General features: G+C 32.8%; 1 protein-coding gene across 23 annotated transcripts in view; it reads left to right on the top strand.

The window, feature by feature from the left end:
- The window catches only part of ZNF280D (zinc finger protein 280D), a 299,635-nt gene that overhangs the window by 241,714 nt on the left and 41,614 nt on the right, over window positions 1–16,307 (top strand). For 20 of the 23 annotated variants that reach the window (XR_011997393.1, XR_011997395.1, XR_011997396.1 and 17 more), the window contains 4 exons: window positions 425–565; window positions 7,465–7,527; window positions 13,589–13,707; window positions 13,858–13,894. Coding sequence is in view for 12 of the 23 variants with exons in the window: in XM_072738601.1 (XP_072594702.1) it covers window positions 425–565; window positions 7,465–7,527; window positions 13,589–13,707; window positions 13,858–13,894 (360 nt within the window). In the remaining 11 variants the exon portion in view is untranslated. Of the gene's footprint in view, window positions 1–424; window positions 566–7,464; window positions 7,528–13,588; window positions 13,708–13,857; window positions 13,895–14,503; window positions 15,270–15,847; window positions 15,955–16,307 lie in introns of those variants that run through there. The other 3 variants (XM_072738605.1, XM_025998059.2, XR_011997392.1) reach the window with 2 other exon arrangements.

Genomic DNA, 16,307 nt, shown 5'->3' with positions numbered 1-16,307 from the left:
AAACTTTATTTAATATAAATTTACCCTATTACACAGCTCTCTTATACATTTATATGCTATCACTATGACATAAAGGCCAAGCAAATAATAAAAAGGTATTTTTTTTACAACTCTTGAACAGTATTTGAATTATTATTTTTTATAATATTCATTTATTATACTGGTATTATATGTGTGCTTATATCTTGTGATGCTTGTATTGCTTAACTTAAGCCCTTTTATGCCAATGAAAAACATCGATTTATGTTAAAATTGTTTACACTTACTCTAGCTATTATTCCAGAACAGATTTTTCAAATTATAACTCTATTTAAACATATTCATTTAAACACCTTGGCCTTAATTAACAGAACATTAATAAGGCCCTCCCTTATTATTTTTGTTTTAAAATATAATTTTATCATTTTCTTTATATCTCCATAAGGTATCGTCGGGGAGTTCACAAGTGCATTGAGTGTTGTTCCGAAATAAAAGATTTTGCAAATCACTTTCCTACGTATGTCCATTGTAGTTTTTGCAGATACAACACTAGCTGTAGCAAAGCCTATGTAAATCATATGATGAGGTAAGATGAGTTAAACATCTGTAATTATCAATTAAAATTATAGTTCAGAAAGTTTGTTTTGAAACGGTTATCCTTTTAGAAGCCAATTTTTCTCTTTAAGGATCTAATTGTCTAGTTACAGGGAACTTTTAGGATAATACCTGGTACTATTTTCCCCAGCATCATAATTCATAAAATTATTGGAACTAAAATTGTAAGAATAGTTAGACTAACAAAATTAGGATAGGTTTGTTAGGGAAATTGTTTCTCTATGGGTATTTTTTTTTCCTTTAGAATTTTTAAAGGATCATTTTCAAATATAAAAAATCAAATATTTTAAATATATTTACCAAACAAATACATGTAATCTCATGAATATTATTCTTTGAAAGCAGTTACTTTGAGAGACTCCAGGGTTTTTAGTGATGTTAGGAACTTTATTGGGTCTTTTTCTCTTTTTCTCTGTAAGCCATTATCTGTCCATCTATCCATCAAACCATCTATCCTTGCATTCATTCAGTGGAATGAGAGACTATCCCAGTCATGAGGCCATTGTTGGAATTTTTTATTATATTAATTTATTCAGCTTAGGTTATTTGGATACCTGATATTTACTCTATGCAGAGGAAGCCTTCACAGCCCACATTTCTTTCATTTGTATCTCATTAATAGGGGCATCCCTTAGGATACATTTTTATTTTTTAAAAAATAGTCAAAAATTGTTTACCTGTAGAGCAGTTAGGTTGATCATTCAAAGTGAGATTGTTCCATTTTTTTTTTTCAATTAGAATTGAAGTATAAAAGGGATTTTCTTACAGATCATAAAATGACCTCTACTTTTTGGTCATTAATCAGCTACTCTTTTCAAGGATTTCCCACCTTCTTGATGACTTTAGCACTTCTCTCTTACTTTCTTTCCCCTTTATTAGCCTGACCTCAGGTACCTGGACTTCTTTAGTACTAGTGCTTCACATCAACCCTTAAGTTATTGTAACCTCCTTTCTTATACCACAGTACCATTTTAATCTCATCATACCTACTGTTCATTTCTTTACAATTGCCGTTACCCTGTAGAGTTAACTCCTTTTGAGTTTTTAGTACTTTGAATCCCTTTTTCAGTCTAGCAGCACCTGTTTAACTGTATAGTCAACCTTACTCTCAGGGTCATCTGTTTTGATTGCTGCTTTGTTTTTGTTCTAGATCCTTTACCTTTTTAGTCATGGTCACTTCGCATATATCCCAACATGAGACTGGAACTTCTTAGTCTCCTGAAGTTTATGCTCAGTTTTAGACTTACTCAGCTGGACTTGATTCAATCAACTCTGACTTTGTGGTCTTTAACGTTGTTGACTGGGTCCTATCTTTTTATTTTAAAATACCTCTTTATTTACTTTTTACTTTTTTAATACTTCTTCATTTTTATCTACAATATTTATTTAAACTTTTTTTTAGTACTCTGGAAATTTTATTTTAGTCTCTTAGAAGTTAACCTGGCCAAGTATTCAGTTGGAAGTCACCCTTTATTTATTTATTATTTTTTAAAAAGATTTTATTTATTTATTCATGAGAGACACAGAGAGAGAGAGGCAGAACACAGGCAGAGGGAGAAGCAGGCTCCATGCAGGGAGTCCAATGCGGGACTTAATCCCGAGACTCCAGGATCACACCCTAAGCCGAAGGCAGATGCTTAACCGCTGAGCCACCCAGGCGTCCCTCCAATTTTATTTCTTAATCTTCCTAAGATCCAACTCTATATTTCTAATTATTTCATACATATTTTTACCTTTGACTCACTAGCATCTAAAAAGAACAAAAATGAGCCAAACATTATCATCTGTCTAGAATTCACACAACTACCCAAATACTCTTTCAGGGCACCATTTCTGTGAATGTGGAACACCAGCTGGAAATAGTTTACTATCCCAAGTTTCGTAAGCTCATGAAGTTCTCTTGATCAGCTACTGTGCATTATGGTTTTCTGAGACTCCCCTTTTTGCATTCTGCTACTCTGCTTCTCAACTATTGGACTGGTCTACACCTCTATTCCAATTCCTCTAAGCCAGGCCCCAGGCATCTTTTCCCCAGTATACTGCTGTGTGAAATGTGTCTTCTTTCTGTGACAAATACATGGTTGCCTGAATGGGGCTTTAATTCTGCCCTTAATTTGTAAGGGGCCAAATTGGAAAATGTTTTGTTTTGTTAAACCAAGAATCTTTCACTCTTCCCCCTCTCATTTATCACAGGCTTCCCACCTGTCCTGTAGAACCTCCAAGTCCATTCTATTGCAAAACATTTATGATTAGCCCACCTTCCTCCATATCCTTTTTCCAATTCCCAGTGAGCCCCAGCCCTGCACTTTATTATCTTTGTGCTGTGCACTGAGCTCCTGCTTATTGTTAGCCTCTTAATGGAACTGAAAGCTTCCATTGCCACTCTTAGGGTTTAGTAGGTCTCTAAATTTTTATCTACTGGTACACTTGCCTCAGTCACTGCCTTAGGTATCCTCCCATTGAATGACCACCATTACTTCTGCCCCGCGTGGATTCATATTATAGGCTTGAGTTCTGTATGTATAGAAGATTCATTTTCTCCAGAGGTTGAGTACCTTTAATCTTATCCTATACCACCTCTGTACTCTCATTTGGTCTTTTTCCCTCTGGTCTCATATCTACACCATCCCCATAAATTGACTGCTGTTCCCCAGAATAAAATTTATCACATAACTCATTTTTGACAGTGGCGTTTCCTTATTCTTTGTTAAGTCTAGAATGTCCCTATTCTTCCTCTCCATTTATCTTCTTTTTTGGGGGTGTCTGATCACCACAACCACTCAGAGGGATCATTCCTCACTTTGAGCGTGTACCATTCATTTATTTTTTTGCCTTTTATTATATTTGTTTGTGTTTGTATTATTTCCTTGAGAAGAAGGGGCTGTTTGTATTCACCATGTCACTCAGCACATTACAAATAGCAAGGCATTATTTGTTGTAATTATAAAAGGCTCTAAATAAAATCTCAAAAGAGGATGTTAAAAATATTGATGCATTTGTAGTCTTTTTGGAATAAGTCTCTTTTGAAGAAGAGTGTCATTCAACATGTAAGTTTTAAGTGATTTTTTTTAGAAAGTAGTATTATTTGGGTTTGGTTGTTTAAATTACTGCACCTTATTTACTTATAGACTTCAGATAGTAATTAATAGAAGTCACCTGAAAAAAAAAAATGGAAGCAAATTACCATATAATATTGTTGTTACTATTCCTCAACATGATGTATATAAGAAGGCTTTTTCTCTACATGTAATAGAACTAAGTTAATGGACATAAGTATTTAATATTTCTTTTTCTAGCAGAGTTTACTATTTGCTAAGAAGTATGGCAATCTGGTGGTGAAGAATCAGACAAATCTGGATTTGAATCCAAGCTTCACCATTTATTTATTACCTGTGTGACTTTGGGCAAGTTACTTAACCTGACTCCCAGTTTCCTTTTCTCAAAAAGAAAGTCATTGTGATAATTACAGAAAATATACTTAAAGTGCTTAATAAAATTATTTTTACTTAGGAGATACTCAAGTAATTGTAGCTGTTATTTCTAAGTTGTCATTATTAGGTATTGTGGATAAAGTCCTTGCCTCTAATATTCACAATTTAGTAGGAGAGGTATATTTACCTAACTTAAGATGGTAAACAAATGACTATGAGAGCGCAGAGAAGGGAAGAATGAGTTCCTTAAGCAAGATATAAGGGGAGGTATTTTATAAATGACATTTCACTTAGGCTTTGAAGGATGACTTAAAATTTTACCAAGGCAAAGGAAAACTGATATAATAGGTTGTTCTAGATAATGGATAAGACAGAACACTGAATTTTTATGATATGTTTGAGTTCATTATATATTTTGTATAGATTTACTGGCATTAAAGAATAGTCGTTAGAAGCAGTTGGATTATTGTGGTAGCGTCATAACTGATGTCCTGTCTAGTCCATCCCCTTCCCCCTGGCTCTCCAGTTTTTCCTTTATTCTCTTAACTGCAGTAGGCATGTCTGCTCGGTCTTTTTTGGCATAAAAATCCTTTGCCCTTCTAACATTCATAGTCATGAAGTTCAGATATTCTGGAGAGTATAAGACCTTTCAATATTTAATGTCTGACCACTTTTTCAGCTCCTTTAGAGCTTATTTATTTTTATTTTTTTCCTTTAGAGCTTATTTTTTTGAAAATCCCTCCGTATCTTGCTCTGTACTTTGTCTAGAGCAAGGCGTAGTGCCCTTCTTTACTGAAATGAACTCCTGATTGTTAGCTGGTTTCTATTCCATTTACCTGCAGTTTTCCTTCATGCAGCCACAAAACTTTGTGTCACTATTAATGTTTATAATTATTTATGAATATGTATTCATTCATTTAAAAGCATTTATTCTATGCCACCTGCTGTTTGACTTTTTTGCCTCCCCCCACTCACGCGGGGACCTTGAGAGACAACCTGCCCTCTTTCTTTTTGTATTCTCAACCTCTAGTGTAGTGTCTTCAATAGTAGGCATGCCATTAGTACTGTTAACATTCCTTTTGTGTTTCATCAGAAAGAAAGTTGTTTTATACTGAATTAAAGTTATTAAGAAGATACGGTCAAAGGGAGTTTTTTCTCCTCTAGTCTTATTGAGGTATAATTTATATATAATAAAATTAACTTATTTTTAGAGAAAGCTTAATGAATTTTGATAATTATATACAGTCTTATAACTAGGTGGTGAATTTTTAAAGCCTAAATTTCAACATATGTTTTTACTCTATTCTTTTTCTTTAAATTTTATTTAAATTCAATTAATTAACATATAATATATAATTGGTTTCAGAGGTAGAGGTCAATGATTTATCAGTCTTATATAATACCCAGTGCTCATTACATTATGTACCCTTCTTAATGTCTGTCACCCAGTTACCCCATCTCCTTATCCCCTCCCCTCCAGCAACCCTCAGTTTGTTTCCTATAGTTAAGAGTCTCTTATGGTTTGTTTCGCTCTCTTAGATTTATTTTTGTATTGTTATTAACTTTATGCAGATCTAACAGGAAGAAGGAGGATAATTTTTTTCTTGTTTATGAGCTATAGATCTACTTTTCCACTTCTATAATACAAGGATAATAATAAAAGAATGGAATTTGTGTAATAAATATAAATAAAAGAGCATTATAGGGTTTGTTTTTTTTAACAGGGAACTCTAAATTAAAACTGGATTTGGACAACTGGAATTTTAAAATTACCAACACTTTAATAAGTTACAAGTTGTAGACAGAATGGAAGCCATCAATACCCTAAAATGTAATTTTTTTTCTCCTCTTAACCAAATAAATCATACCAAAATTGTCTGAGGAGAAAGAAAAAAGCTTTTAAAAATAACTTTTAAATCTCATTTAAAAAATAGCTTTGTTTGATTCATATTCTTTGGGAATCAGATAAAGTCTTGGATTTATTCTTCTGAAGAAACAGTTATGTGCACAAATTTTTGCATATAATTTCAATGTTTCCTAACCCCTGATTTTCTCTTCTAAAAAATATTTATTATTTGTGATGTTGTCTTGCATTTATAAACTCTTTAATAGTAGTTATCCCCAAATTGAAGAAATAACTGTTAGAAGTCTTCTGAGGACATTTTCTGGAGATTATATATATAGCTAGTCACAGTATTTCTTCTCCCACTTAATACATGCTGTACTGGTGATGGTTACGTTGTATCTGAGAGTGACCATTGACCTGGTGCGTTGGCTACTTTGAGTCTATCAGTGCAAACTAGGACTACTGCTTCTTGGTCTTTAGCTTGCCTAAGAATCACTGGGAAAACTTGTTAAAACAGATTCTGGTAGGGCCTACTGGCAGACATTAATTCAGCTAGGTTTGTGGGGGAGCACAAACCTTTGCATTTCTAAATAAGATCCTAGGTGATGCTGATGTTATCAGTCTATGCGATTCCACTTCGAGTAATCCTGTGCTAAAGCTAATCCTGGGTTTCTAATATAGGAAAGCTTTCTTTACTAGATTCTCTTTACTAGATTTAAACGGGTATCTGAAAGCTATTATCTTTAGCTACAAAGTTTGGATAGTAGTTCTCTGTTTTGTGTTTAGGAGAAGCATCATTTTAGCTAAAGAGTTCTGCTTTAATTCGTTTTTTATAGACTGCTAGTAATTGCATAGAACTCTCTGAATATTTGATTTTACAAATGGTAAACAGTGCAGTGGCATTTAGCTGAAGTACTGTTTACTTCAAAGATCATTTGGATTTTATACCCCTCCCAGCAAGCTTGTTAAATTTGGAAAATGGGGTGGCTCTGTAGTTGGTCTTCTGCCTTCAGCTCAGGGAGTGATCCCAGGGTCCTGGGATCAAGTCCCACATTGGGCTCCCCAGAGGGAGCCTGCTTCTCCCTCTGCCTGTGTCTCTGCCTCTCTTTCTCTTTCTCTAATGAACAAATAAAATCTTTAAAAAAAAATTGGAAAATGATTTAAAAAGTGGTTATTGATAATGATTCATGTTATAGCAAAAATGTTATCTGCAAAAATTTTAAAGTGTCTTCAACTCTTCCTTAACACATGAAGAAAATTAGTTTGACATACTTTAAAAAAATTTATTTCCTTTTTTCTGTGTAATGGTGAGGTACTGATCTTAGAAGAGTTAGAAGAATGTGCTTAGAGAAATGTGTGTCATTTGAAAAGAAAAGAATAAAGTGGAATTTAAGAAAAACATTGAATTAAACAGGGATGGCAAGCATTATTTTATTATTATTTTTTTAATATATTTATTTATTTATTTTATTTATTTTATTTTATTTTATTATTTATATCCTCTTTTACTCAAAACTAGAAACTTTATAAAAGCTATAAATTAATAAGACTTACTGTTTAACAACATTAATAAAATCTATTTTGTCTCTCCAGCTTTCATAGTAACCGCCCAAGTAAAAGGTTTTGTATTTTTAAGAAGCATTCAGAAGATCTCAGGTAACTAGTTGATCTTTTTAAATTCTTTCTGTTGAAAAATAATATAATTTAAATTTTGTATATGTGACATCTTTATTGAAATATAGTTCATATACCATGTAATTCATGCCTTTAAATAGTACAATTAATAGTTTTTAGTGTATTCAAACAGTTGTACAAGCTTACCATGGTTAATTTTAGTACATTGTCATCACTCCAAAAGAAACTCCTATACCCCTTAATGGTCATCCCCATATCCTTCCAACTCCTCTCATCCCTAAGTAACCACTAATCTAATTTTGTTTGTATAGATTTATGTGTTGTGGACATTTTATATAAATGGAGTGATACAACATGTGATCCTTTGTGACTGGCTTCTTCCATTTAGCATATTTTTAAGATTCATCCATGTTGTAGCATGTCAGTACTTCATTTTTTAAATTGCTGAATAATATCCCATTGTATGGATCTACTATAGTTTATTTATCTGTTAAGGTTATTTTAGCTTTGAAGCCATTATGAATATTGTTGCTATAAACATTTGTGTACAAGTTTTTGTCTGAACTTGTCTTCATTTCTCCTTTATGTGTGTATGTGTGTATGTATATATATACATATATGTATATCATATACATATATGATTAGACTTTCTGGGTTATATGGTAACTCTATGTTGAGCCTTTGAAGACCTTCCGAACTGTTTTACAAAGTACCTCCACTACATTCCCACAAGCAATGTAATGTGTAAGGGTTCCAGCTTCTTCACATCTTTGCCAACACTACTTATCTGTTTGGGTTTTTTTTTTAAGATTTTATTTATTTGAGAGAGAGAGATATTCAAGAGTGGGGTTAGGTACAAAGAGAGAGGGAGAAGCAGGTTCCCAGCTGATCAAGGACCCTGACTTGGGGCTCAATCCCAGGACACTGTGACCATGACCTGAGCTGAAGGCAGATGCTTAACCAACTGAGCCACTCAGACGTCCCATTTGTTTAGTGAGTGTGAAGTGGTATCTTATTGTGGTTTGTTCTGATTTTTTAAAAGCCTGATGTTGGGATGCCCAATTTGGAAATCTAAATGATTGCCATTGGATGTTAGAGAGTTCTATTCTTTATATCCTTAGACTAGATATAGATCCTTAGACTAGACTTAGATCTCTTACTATATTTGTTTCAAGTGGTGACAAGTGGTGTGAAGAGGTTATTTTTATGCATTTATATTATAAGATGAGAACAAAAATAAAGTTCTCCAACAATATTTGAATATTAAAAAGATACCTAAGATACCTAGTAAAATGGCTAACACTTTTTTAGTTTTGAAGTAAATTTCTTAAACCACTGAAATTCTTGAAATTATTAGGTAGCTTCATAATTCTTATTTTCCTTTCTCAAAGAGACATGTACAGCTTGCTTACTGTGCAGAAAGAACTGATGAATATTTCTAAAGACATTGATAATTAACTTTGGTTGTACCACATGCTTAACTCAGAATCTACTGAGCAACCATTTTTAAAAATATTCTTTTGAATTTTTGGACTCTGTTCTTTATTTTGTTCACGTTGCCATTGCTACTTGAAATATCAGTGTCTTTGCTGTATCAAACTAATATATATAGAGATAAGGTTAGCCAGTACTTGTTTTAGTGCTTTGAGTTAGTGGAAAAGTTGGAAAAAGGGATGATATTATGTTTCAGGATTTCTTTTTTATTTTTTAAATTTTATTTATTCATGAGAGAGAGAGAGAGAGAGAGAGAGAGAGGCAGAGACACAGGCAGAGGGAGAAGCAGGCTTCATGCAGGGAGCCTGATGTGGGACTCGATCGTGGGTCTCCAAGATCCCGCCCTGGGCTGAAGGTGGCGCTAAACCGCTGAGCCACCGGGGCCGACCTGTTTCAGGACTTCTGTGTATTAGTCTCTATGACTAGTTTTGTTCCCCAGATTTCTGTATGTATTCCTTTATCTAGTTTGGGTTGCTACTCTGGTGAGTCAGCCTTTCCTTGATCACTTGATTTTACATTGTATCATCTCCCTTGTGCTTCATTCCAGTACTTCCTATCTGTGTCCTCTCACTAGAATATGTGTAGTTTGGGTTTTTGTCTCTGCCAGGCATTGAGTAGTGCCTGGCACATGGTAGGCACTCAGTAAATATTTGTTGAATAAGTTAACATATATGTTGAAAATGACTTATATAAAACAATAGGTCTCATCTTTGATATAGCTCATAGAGATCAGTAGCTCACAGGTAGAGAAAATTTTGATTTCGTTTTAAAAATATATTAGTATACATTTTAAAACATTTACTGAATTCAAGGAAATGGATAAGATTTTATTAGATGTTGCCTTTACTGAAAAGTTTTATAAGAATAAAAGGGTTTTTTTCAAAAGGTGAGAATTTGATTTGCTTTTTACCCTACTGTTGTCAAGCTCAGTTATATGTTTGTTTTTTAAATGAACTATATGATTTTAAAGATCTAGATTTCTTTTATTTCAACTGGAATAGGTCTGAAATTGAAAACTGGTTGATTTCTGTGACTGGACATAGCATACTTAGAATTATAGAACAGTAATTTTTGTGATTACTCTTGTTGGAATGGAATATTAATTCTTTGGTTATTTATTTATGGTACATCTGTCAGGTACATAATATAGCAGGTCCTGTGAAGATGACAGTGATGAATAAGTCTTGGACCACCCTTCAGGGAATGTATAGTTTGTTGGGTGGAGATATAAGGGGTGAATGTATAAAACTATATTAAAGCAAGGGGAACTTTAATAAGTGCAATAAGGTCTCTTTTCCAAAGGAGAGATAAGTAATTTGGAAGGATCTGCATAGGTGTTAGGTACACTTGGCTTTAAAGAATGAGTATTATTTATACTGATAGAAGATGCACAGAGGCATTTGAGTTAACAGAAATAGTGTGAATAAAGGTGCAGAAATGAAAAAGTACAAAGCATACAGAGGGAATGACTAATAGTAAATGGATGGAGCATGAAGTTCAGATAATACTAATAAGATTGATGTCTGGAGCAATAGTTTTAAGCTCAGAGCCAGGTTGTGAAAGTGTTAAAAATAAGGTTAAGGAGTTTGGATTTAATTTGGAGAGCATTAGAAAACCTTTGATATTTTATATAGTGATACTGAAGGAAGGTTCAATAATAAGATGAATTATAGATGCATAAATCCTATAGATTAGGACTATTGTGGTAGTTACAATTTAGTTAGGACCTAAATTAAAATGATGAGGCAGTATTACATCATCTTTAAGAATATGGGCTCTGAAACCAAAGTGCTCAGTTTCAAACCTAGTCCTGACCTTTACCAGCTCTTCTCCTTGGTAGTTTACTAATCTAACTTTATAAAAAGGTGATAAATTATAGCAACTACCTTTTTGGGTCATTAAAATATTTATTTATTTATTTATTTATTTATTTATTTATTTATTTATTTATTAAAAATTTGAGGGAGAGAGTGTGCAGTGGGGGAGAAACGGAGAAGATTTTCAAGCAGACTTGAGTGCAGAGCCCCACACAGGGCTCCATCCCACAACCTGTGAGATCATGACCCCAGCCAAGACCAAGAGCTGGACGCTCAACCATGTGAGGCATTCAGGTGCTCAATATTTAGATAAGATGATAGGTCTAAAGTTGTTAGACTAGCACAGTATAAGTATTCAATGAATATTATAAAATGATTGCCATATTGATTATTTTAAGGAAGAAAAAACATATCTGTAGTTTGAACTTTACTATTAGAAGAAAGAAACATCATAAGAAAGACCAATCAGAAGTTGATTTGGGGAGAAAGTACATAATTGTAGTTTTGATTGAGGATCAGTTTTGATGTGCTTTATGTGACATCTAGGTGTAAAATGCACAGCACACTGTTAGACTACAGCTTCAGGGCAGAAGTCAGTCTATGGTATGTTACTTGTTTATATTTTGTATATTGGCAAAACTTAAATTTTTAAAGTATATGATGAACTTCAAAACTATTTATGCTTTGTTAGTAAGTTGACAGTAACAGTAATAACATTACATGGTCTATTTTTTTTTTAACCTAAGCAAAAATAACTTAAAAGCAGAATTCTAAAGAATCTTGAAGACTCCTAAGAGGAGGAGATGCAACCAGAAAGCCATCAGTTACTAATATGGCTTCTCTCTGGTCTGACCTACTGAGACAGAATGATCTTGTCTTTATTATTTTCTCAGGAGTTGGGTTCCATTTCCTTCCTTACTGCAGATCAGCTTTCTCTATTGGTGACTTGAACATACTAGTTCCAGTCTCCCACATCTTCCCAGATGAAGAAATTTGATTATAAATCCTGATTTTACGCATCTTTGTTTAGTGGAGTCATGAGTTAGGCATTCGATCCCTGCCCCAAGTAACTGTGACTAGTGGGATAGTAATTTAGCTACTACTTACCATTGAGACTACTTTTGATTTCTGCAAGGGCAGTTTGTTAGTAGGGAAGACTATATAATTAGTTATTAAAGTTAAGCTTTTACGTTTAACTTAAAAATATTCCATTTAGAAATTAGTACATTTTAATAATCATTTTCAAGAATACTTTTAATTAATGTTTGATAAAATTCATTTAAGTTGAATAGACTAAATTTTTTAAACAGTCCCATTTATAGTTCAAATTCCTAAAACACCTTAATATCTTTTATACATTTAATATATTTGATTTTCCTTTAAATAGCATTTCAGATGCTTGACCCATAAGATCCCAAGCGCTTAATTCTAGCAAATAATAAATTAAATATATAGTGGTTTTCTAAGTTCTCTGACGTATTTCCATATTTTTGCAGGGTTAATATTTTTAAATACCTTTCAACAAAAGTCAAAAGTTTAAACACAATTTAAATTAGAATCTGAAGGCCAGTGTTACATCCTATATGCCAACAGTGTTTAAATTCTTCAAGTAGCAAATGCTACACAGTTTGATCCAGTGAGTATAAAAACTATTCCGAATTCAACAAAAAGTATTAGTGGCTTTGGGAATTGTTTCCAAACATTTTTGAAAATTTGTAATCATTACAGATTTCACTTAGGAACTACAGCACTCAGTGAAGTTTTGTTAAGGAACCAGTAATTCAGGCCCTAATGCATGGACCAGTTTACTGTGCTGATACACCAGGGACTAAGCTTTGGACTCCTGTAGTGAATTAACTACCTTAGTTAATTCATTGTTAAATGAGAATAATGCCAACCTTGGATGTTTGTGGTGAGAATTAAACCAAATAATATATGGGAAAACCTTTAACACATGGCACACAATTGATGACAGATACAACATGATCTAAGAATATGATCTATTGTCTATTTTTATATTCTTTTCTTTAAAACTGTTGTTTAGTGTTTGCTTTGTTTGGTTAAGAACTCCAAGAGATACCTTGGAATTCTCTATAGATTCCCTTATAGCTACCTATTTATAGCTTTTTATTTTGGCTATTGTTCAGACCATAGACATTATTAAATCTTCTGTCGTACTTTGGGATTATTATGGTTAATATTATCTTTATAATTGTGAATTCTGAAGTGTAAAGCCTTAACATTTCTCTTCTTAAAGCCTTAAAACATTTCTCTTCTATTTCATCACCTAAATAAAATACTAGATTGTAAGTTCTGTCAGAGCAGACTATATTTTTTGGTTATCATTGTACTCACAATGCAGTATAATAGTACAGTATGTACACAGCCTCAGTAAATACATATTGAGTGAATGAATACTTATACCCTTGCTTTGCAGATGAACAGAGGCACAGGTAGATTGTGGCTTGTTGAAGTAACACAAGTTGTTACTGAGGCCACAGCTGGATTGTAGGTCTCTTGTTACATAGTTTTTAAAGCATGAGCAGTAAAAGTTTATAAAACAAAAATGCTTTCTGTAAATAAATGATAGCTTAATTTGAAATGGCTATTTTGCTTTCTAGAGAATCATTTCAGTTATATCAAGCTTTATAACAAAAATTGAAGTGACAATTATGACAAAAAGCAAATTATAGAAAAATAATCATTGAACTTGTGTATGGATTTTTATAAAAAAACAAACACCTTTTATATTATTTGCTTTTTTTTTATAGGGGCATTACTCTAGTGTGCCTTAATTGTGATTTCGTAGCTGATGTTTCTGGCTTAGATAATATGGCCACACACTTAAGTCAACATGAAACTCATACTTGTCAAGTTGTGATAGAGAAAGGTACGTATATATAATTGTATTACTTTGGATTTTTGATATTTATTCCAGTATTTTGGGTCAGCCACAATATGAGCTCTTTACTAAATCGTTATTCTCACTCATCATATTTCATGTGCTGTTTTAAATATAAAACTTTTCTTCTAATTTCAGTTTCTGTTTGTATCCCAACTTCTGAACATCTTTCTGAGTAAGTTTAATTTTTAATTCAGTGCATTTTACTTTGATGGATTTTAGCACTGTTGCATTTTAAAATGTATCATTAAAGGAAATGAAAAATATTAAAGTATTTTGTTGTTTTGTTTTTTAAAGCTGCTTGTTGAAATAGGTTCCTGCTCTTTGGAGCTCGTGACCTGGTGCAAGACAAGTTGGAATTTCCTAAGTTCAAAGTTCTGAGATGTTTTCTTACACAAAGGCAGTTAAGCAGCCGAGTTCATGACACTAGCTCTCATTATTCAGCAATTTTCAGCTTCAAATGGGACTAGATTCTTATTCCACCTTATCTTTGTGTCAGGTTGACATATCTTAACATATGTTTTGTTTTGTTTTGTTTTTCCCAGTTGGCTCTCTCCAAAAATAACTTTTGTTGCTATGGTCATTTCTTACTTTGCTTAAAATAATTTGTGTTTTTCTCCGCTATATTTGCCTTCAGAATAATACATTCTAAATGATATGGCTGTTTGTCTTTTTGTCTGTTTTGTCTGCTTCCTTAATTTCTTATAAGTCTTAAGTTTTTAGGCCAGATGATTGTCTTTCCTCATCCGTTGTCTGTCATTGTGCTATTTTTCTTATTTTTCAGATGCAGAGGCAACCCAGAGATTTCAAAAAATTTCCAGGGTACACCTGGACAGTGTCCCCCTTCGATGGACACAACTGATGCCTGTTCTCTCTTTCCAAGGAATGTGAATAATTTGACTGTGGGACCTGCTCTAGGTTGTGGTCTCAAGAAATCAGATTTTGGGGAGACTCCCTTTCTTCATGGCTGGCCTCCTGTAAGGCTGATGCTGATTTAGCCAGAGATGGTTTCAAGGCCCACCAAATTGAGCACAACTTCCCAGTGGGGGCTTTGGCTCTTGATCATAAGTTTGTGGGTCACTTGTGGCCAAGAAAACCCCATCAGATCAGTGCTTCAACATCCCAGTTGAAGTGTAGTCATTTTGACTGCTGCCTTTTAATCTTCATCTAGCATGATTGCAGTCCAAGGAATACAAAAGCTCTCTGGTTGTTAGGAAACTATGGTTATTTTCATGTCCTTGGAACAACAGGTCTCTAAAATTATGTTCAAAATTGCAGTTATTTTTCTATATTTAAAATATATTACCCAGTACTAATTTTATAGTTTTTCAGGAATACCAATTCTCAAGTTTTTGAATTTTAAAAAATTTAATTTTGGTAACTTGGTTTTATGTTTTCCAAACTTACTGATGTCTATTTTATAATGTCTATTTTTATATTCTTTTCTTTAAAACTGTTAATTAGTTTTTGCTTTGTTTTGTTAAGAACTCCAAGAGATTCCCTGGAATTCTCTATAGATTCCCTTATAGCTGCCTATTTATAGCTTTTTATTTTGGCTATTGTTCAGACCATACACATTATTAAATCTTCTGTCATACTTTGGGATTTTATTATGGTTAATATTATCTTTATAATTGTGAATTCTGAAGTGTGAAGAATTGGCAAAACCTCTTTGCATACCTTAAAACAAGTTTTAAAGTTACATATTTGTACATTCAATACATAATATCCACTTTACCATTAATGTAGTCTCTTTGGGTAAAGGTAACAGCAAAAATTATGGGGGCCAATAATGCAGGTGTTTATATTATATATATATATATATATATATGTGCATATATATATATATCCTCATGCATTATGTATATTTTAAGAATTTGACATTTGTTTATTTTAGTTACATTAAATATAGATCTAAAGAGTTTTGATGATATTAATTTCTTTTAATAAAAAATTGTATTGTTTAAGTGCCTCAGGAATTATTTACTAATAAAGAGTTCATATGAAAGCTATTGATTTATCATATAAATAGGAGCATTGCTTTAATTATTTAATGGAGGCCTTATTACTATTTGGCCTGTAACTGAAAGCTATATCTATTTAATGCACCTTGCATTTTTTCCTCCAGGACAATTGAAAGGTCATTCATTATACCATACCAGTTTCTTGAATCTTAAAGACAAGCAAAATGCCTTTTGTAATCTTACCTGCTATGAGGACAGACAAGCTCTGAAAGTATGACTCAATTATGTTTTTTACTCTAAAATTAGAACTTCTTTAATTTTACTTTGAAAGAAATTTAAAGCCAACTTAGATGCCTGAATATAATGTAATCTCCTTGTAAATATTAATCAAAAAAAGCTGATCTATTAGTGTTAAATTTTTTTAACTAGTACAGTAAATGAATGATTTTCCAAAAGCTCCCAAAGAGACTTGTTTCTTAGTAAATAGACCTTGTGATATTCTAGTCTTTATTTCCTTATCTCCTTGTAAATATTAATCAAAAAAGCTGATCTATTAGTGTTAAATTTTTTTAACTAGTACAGTAAATGAATGATTTTCCAAAGCTCCCAAAGAGACTTGTTTCT

This window comes from Vulpes vulpes, chromosome 15 (genome assembly GCF_048418805.1).
Source record: "Vulpes vulpes isolate BD-2025 chromosome 15, VulVul3, whole genome shotgun sequence".
Taxonomy (NCBI): Eukaryota; Metazoa; Chordata; class Mammalia; order Carnivora; family Canidae; genus Vulpes; species Vulpes vulpes.
Note: the sequence above shows the minus strand (reverse complement) of the source record. Positions and strands in the feature narration are given on the sequence as shown.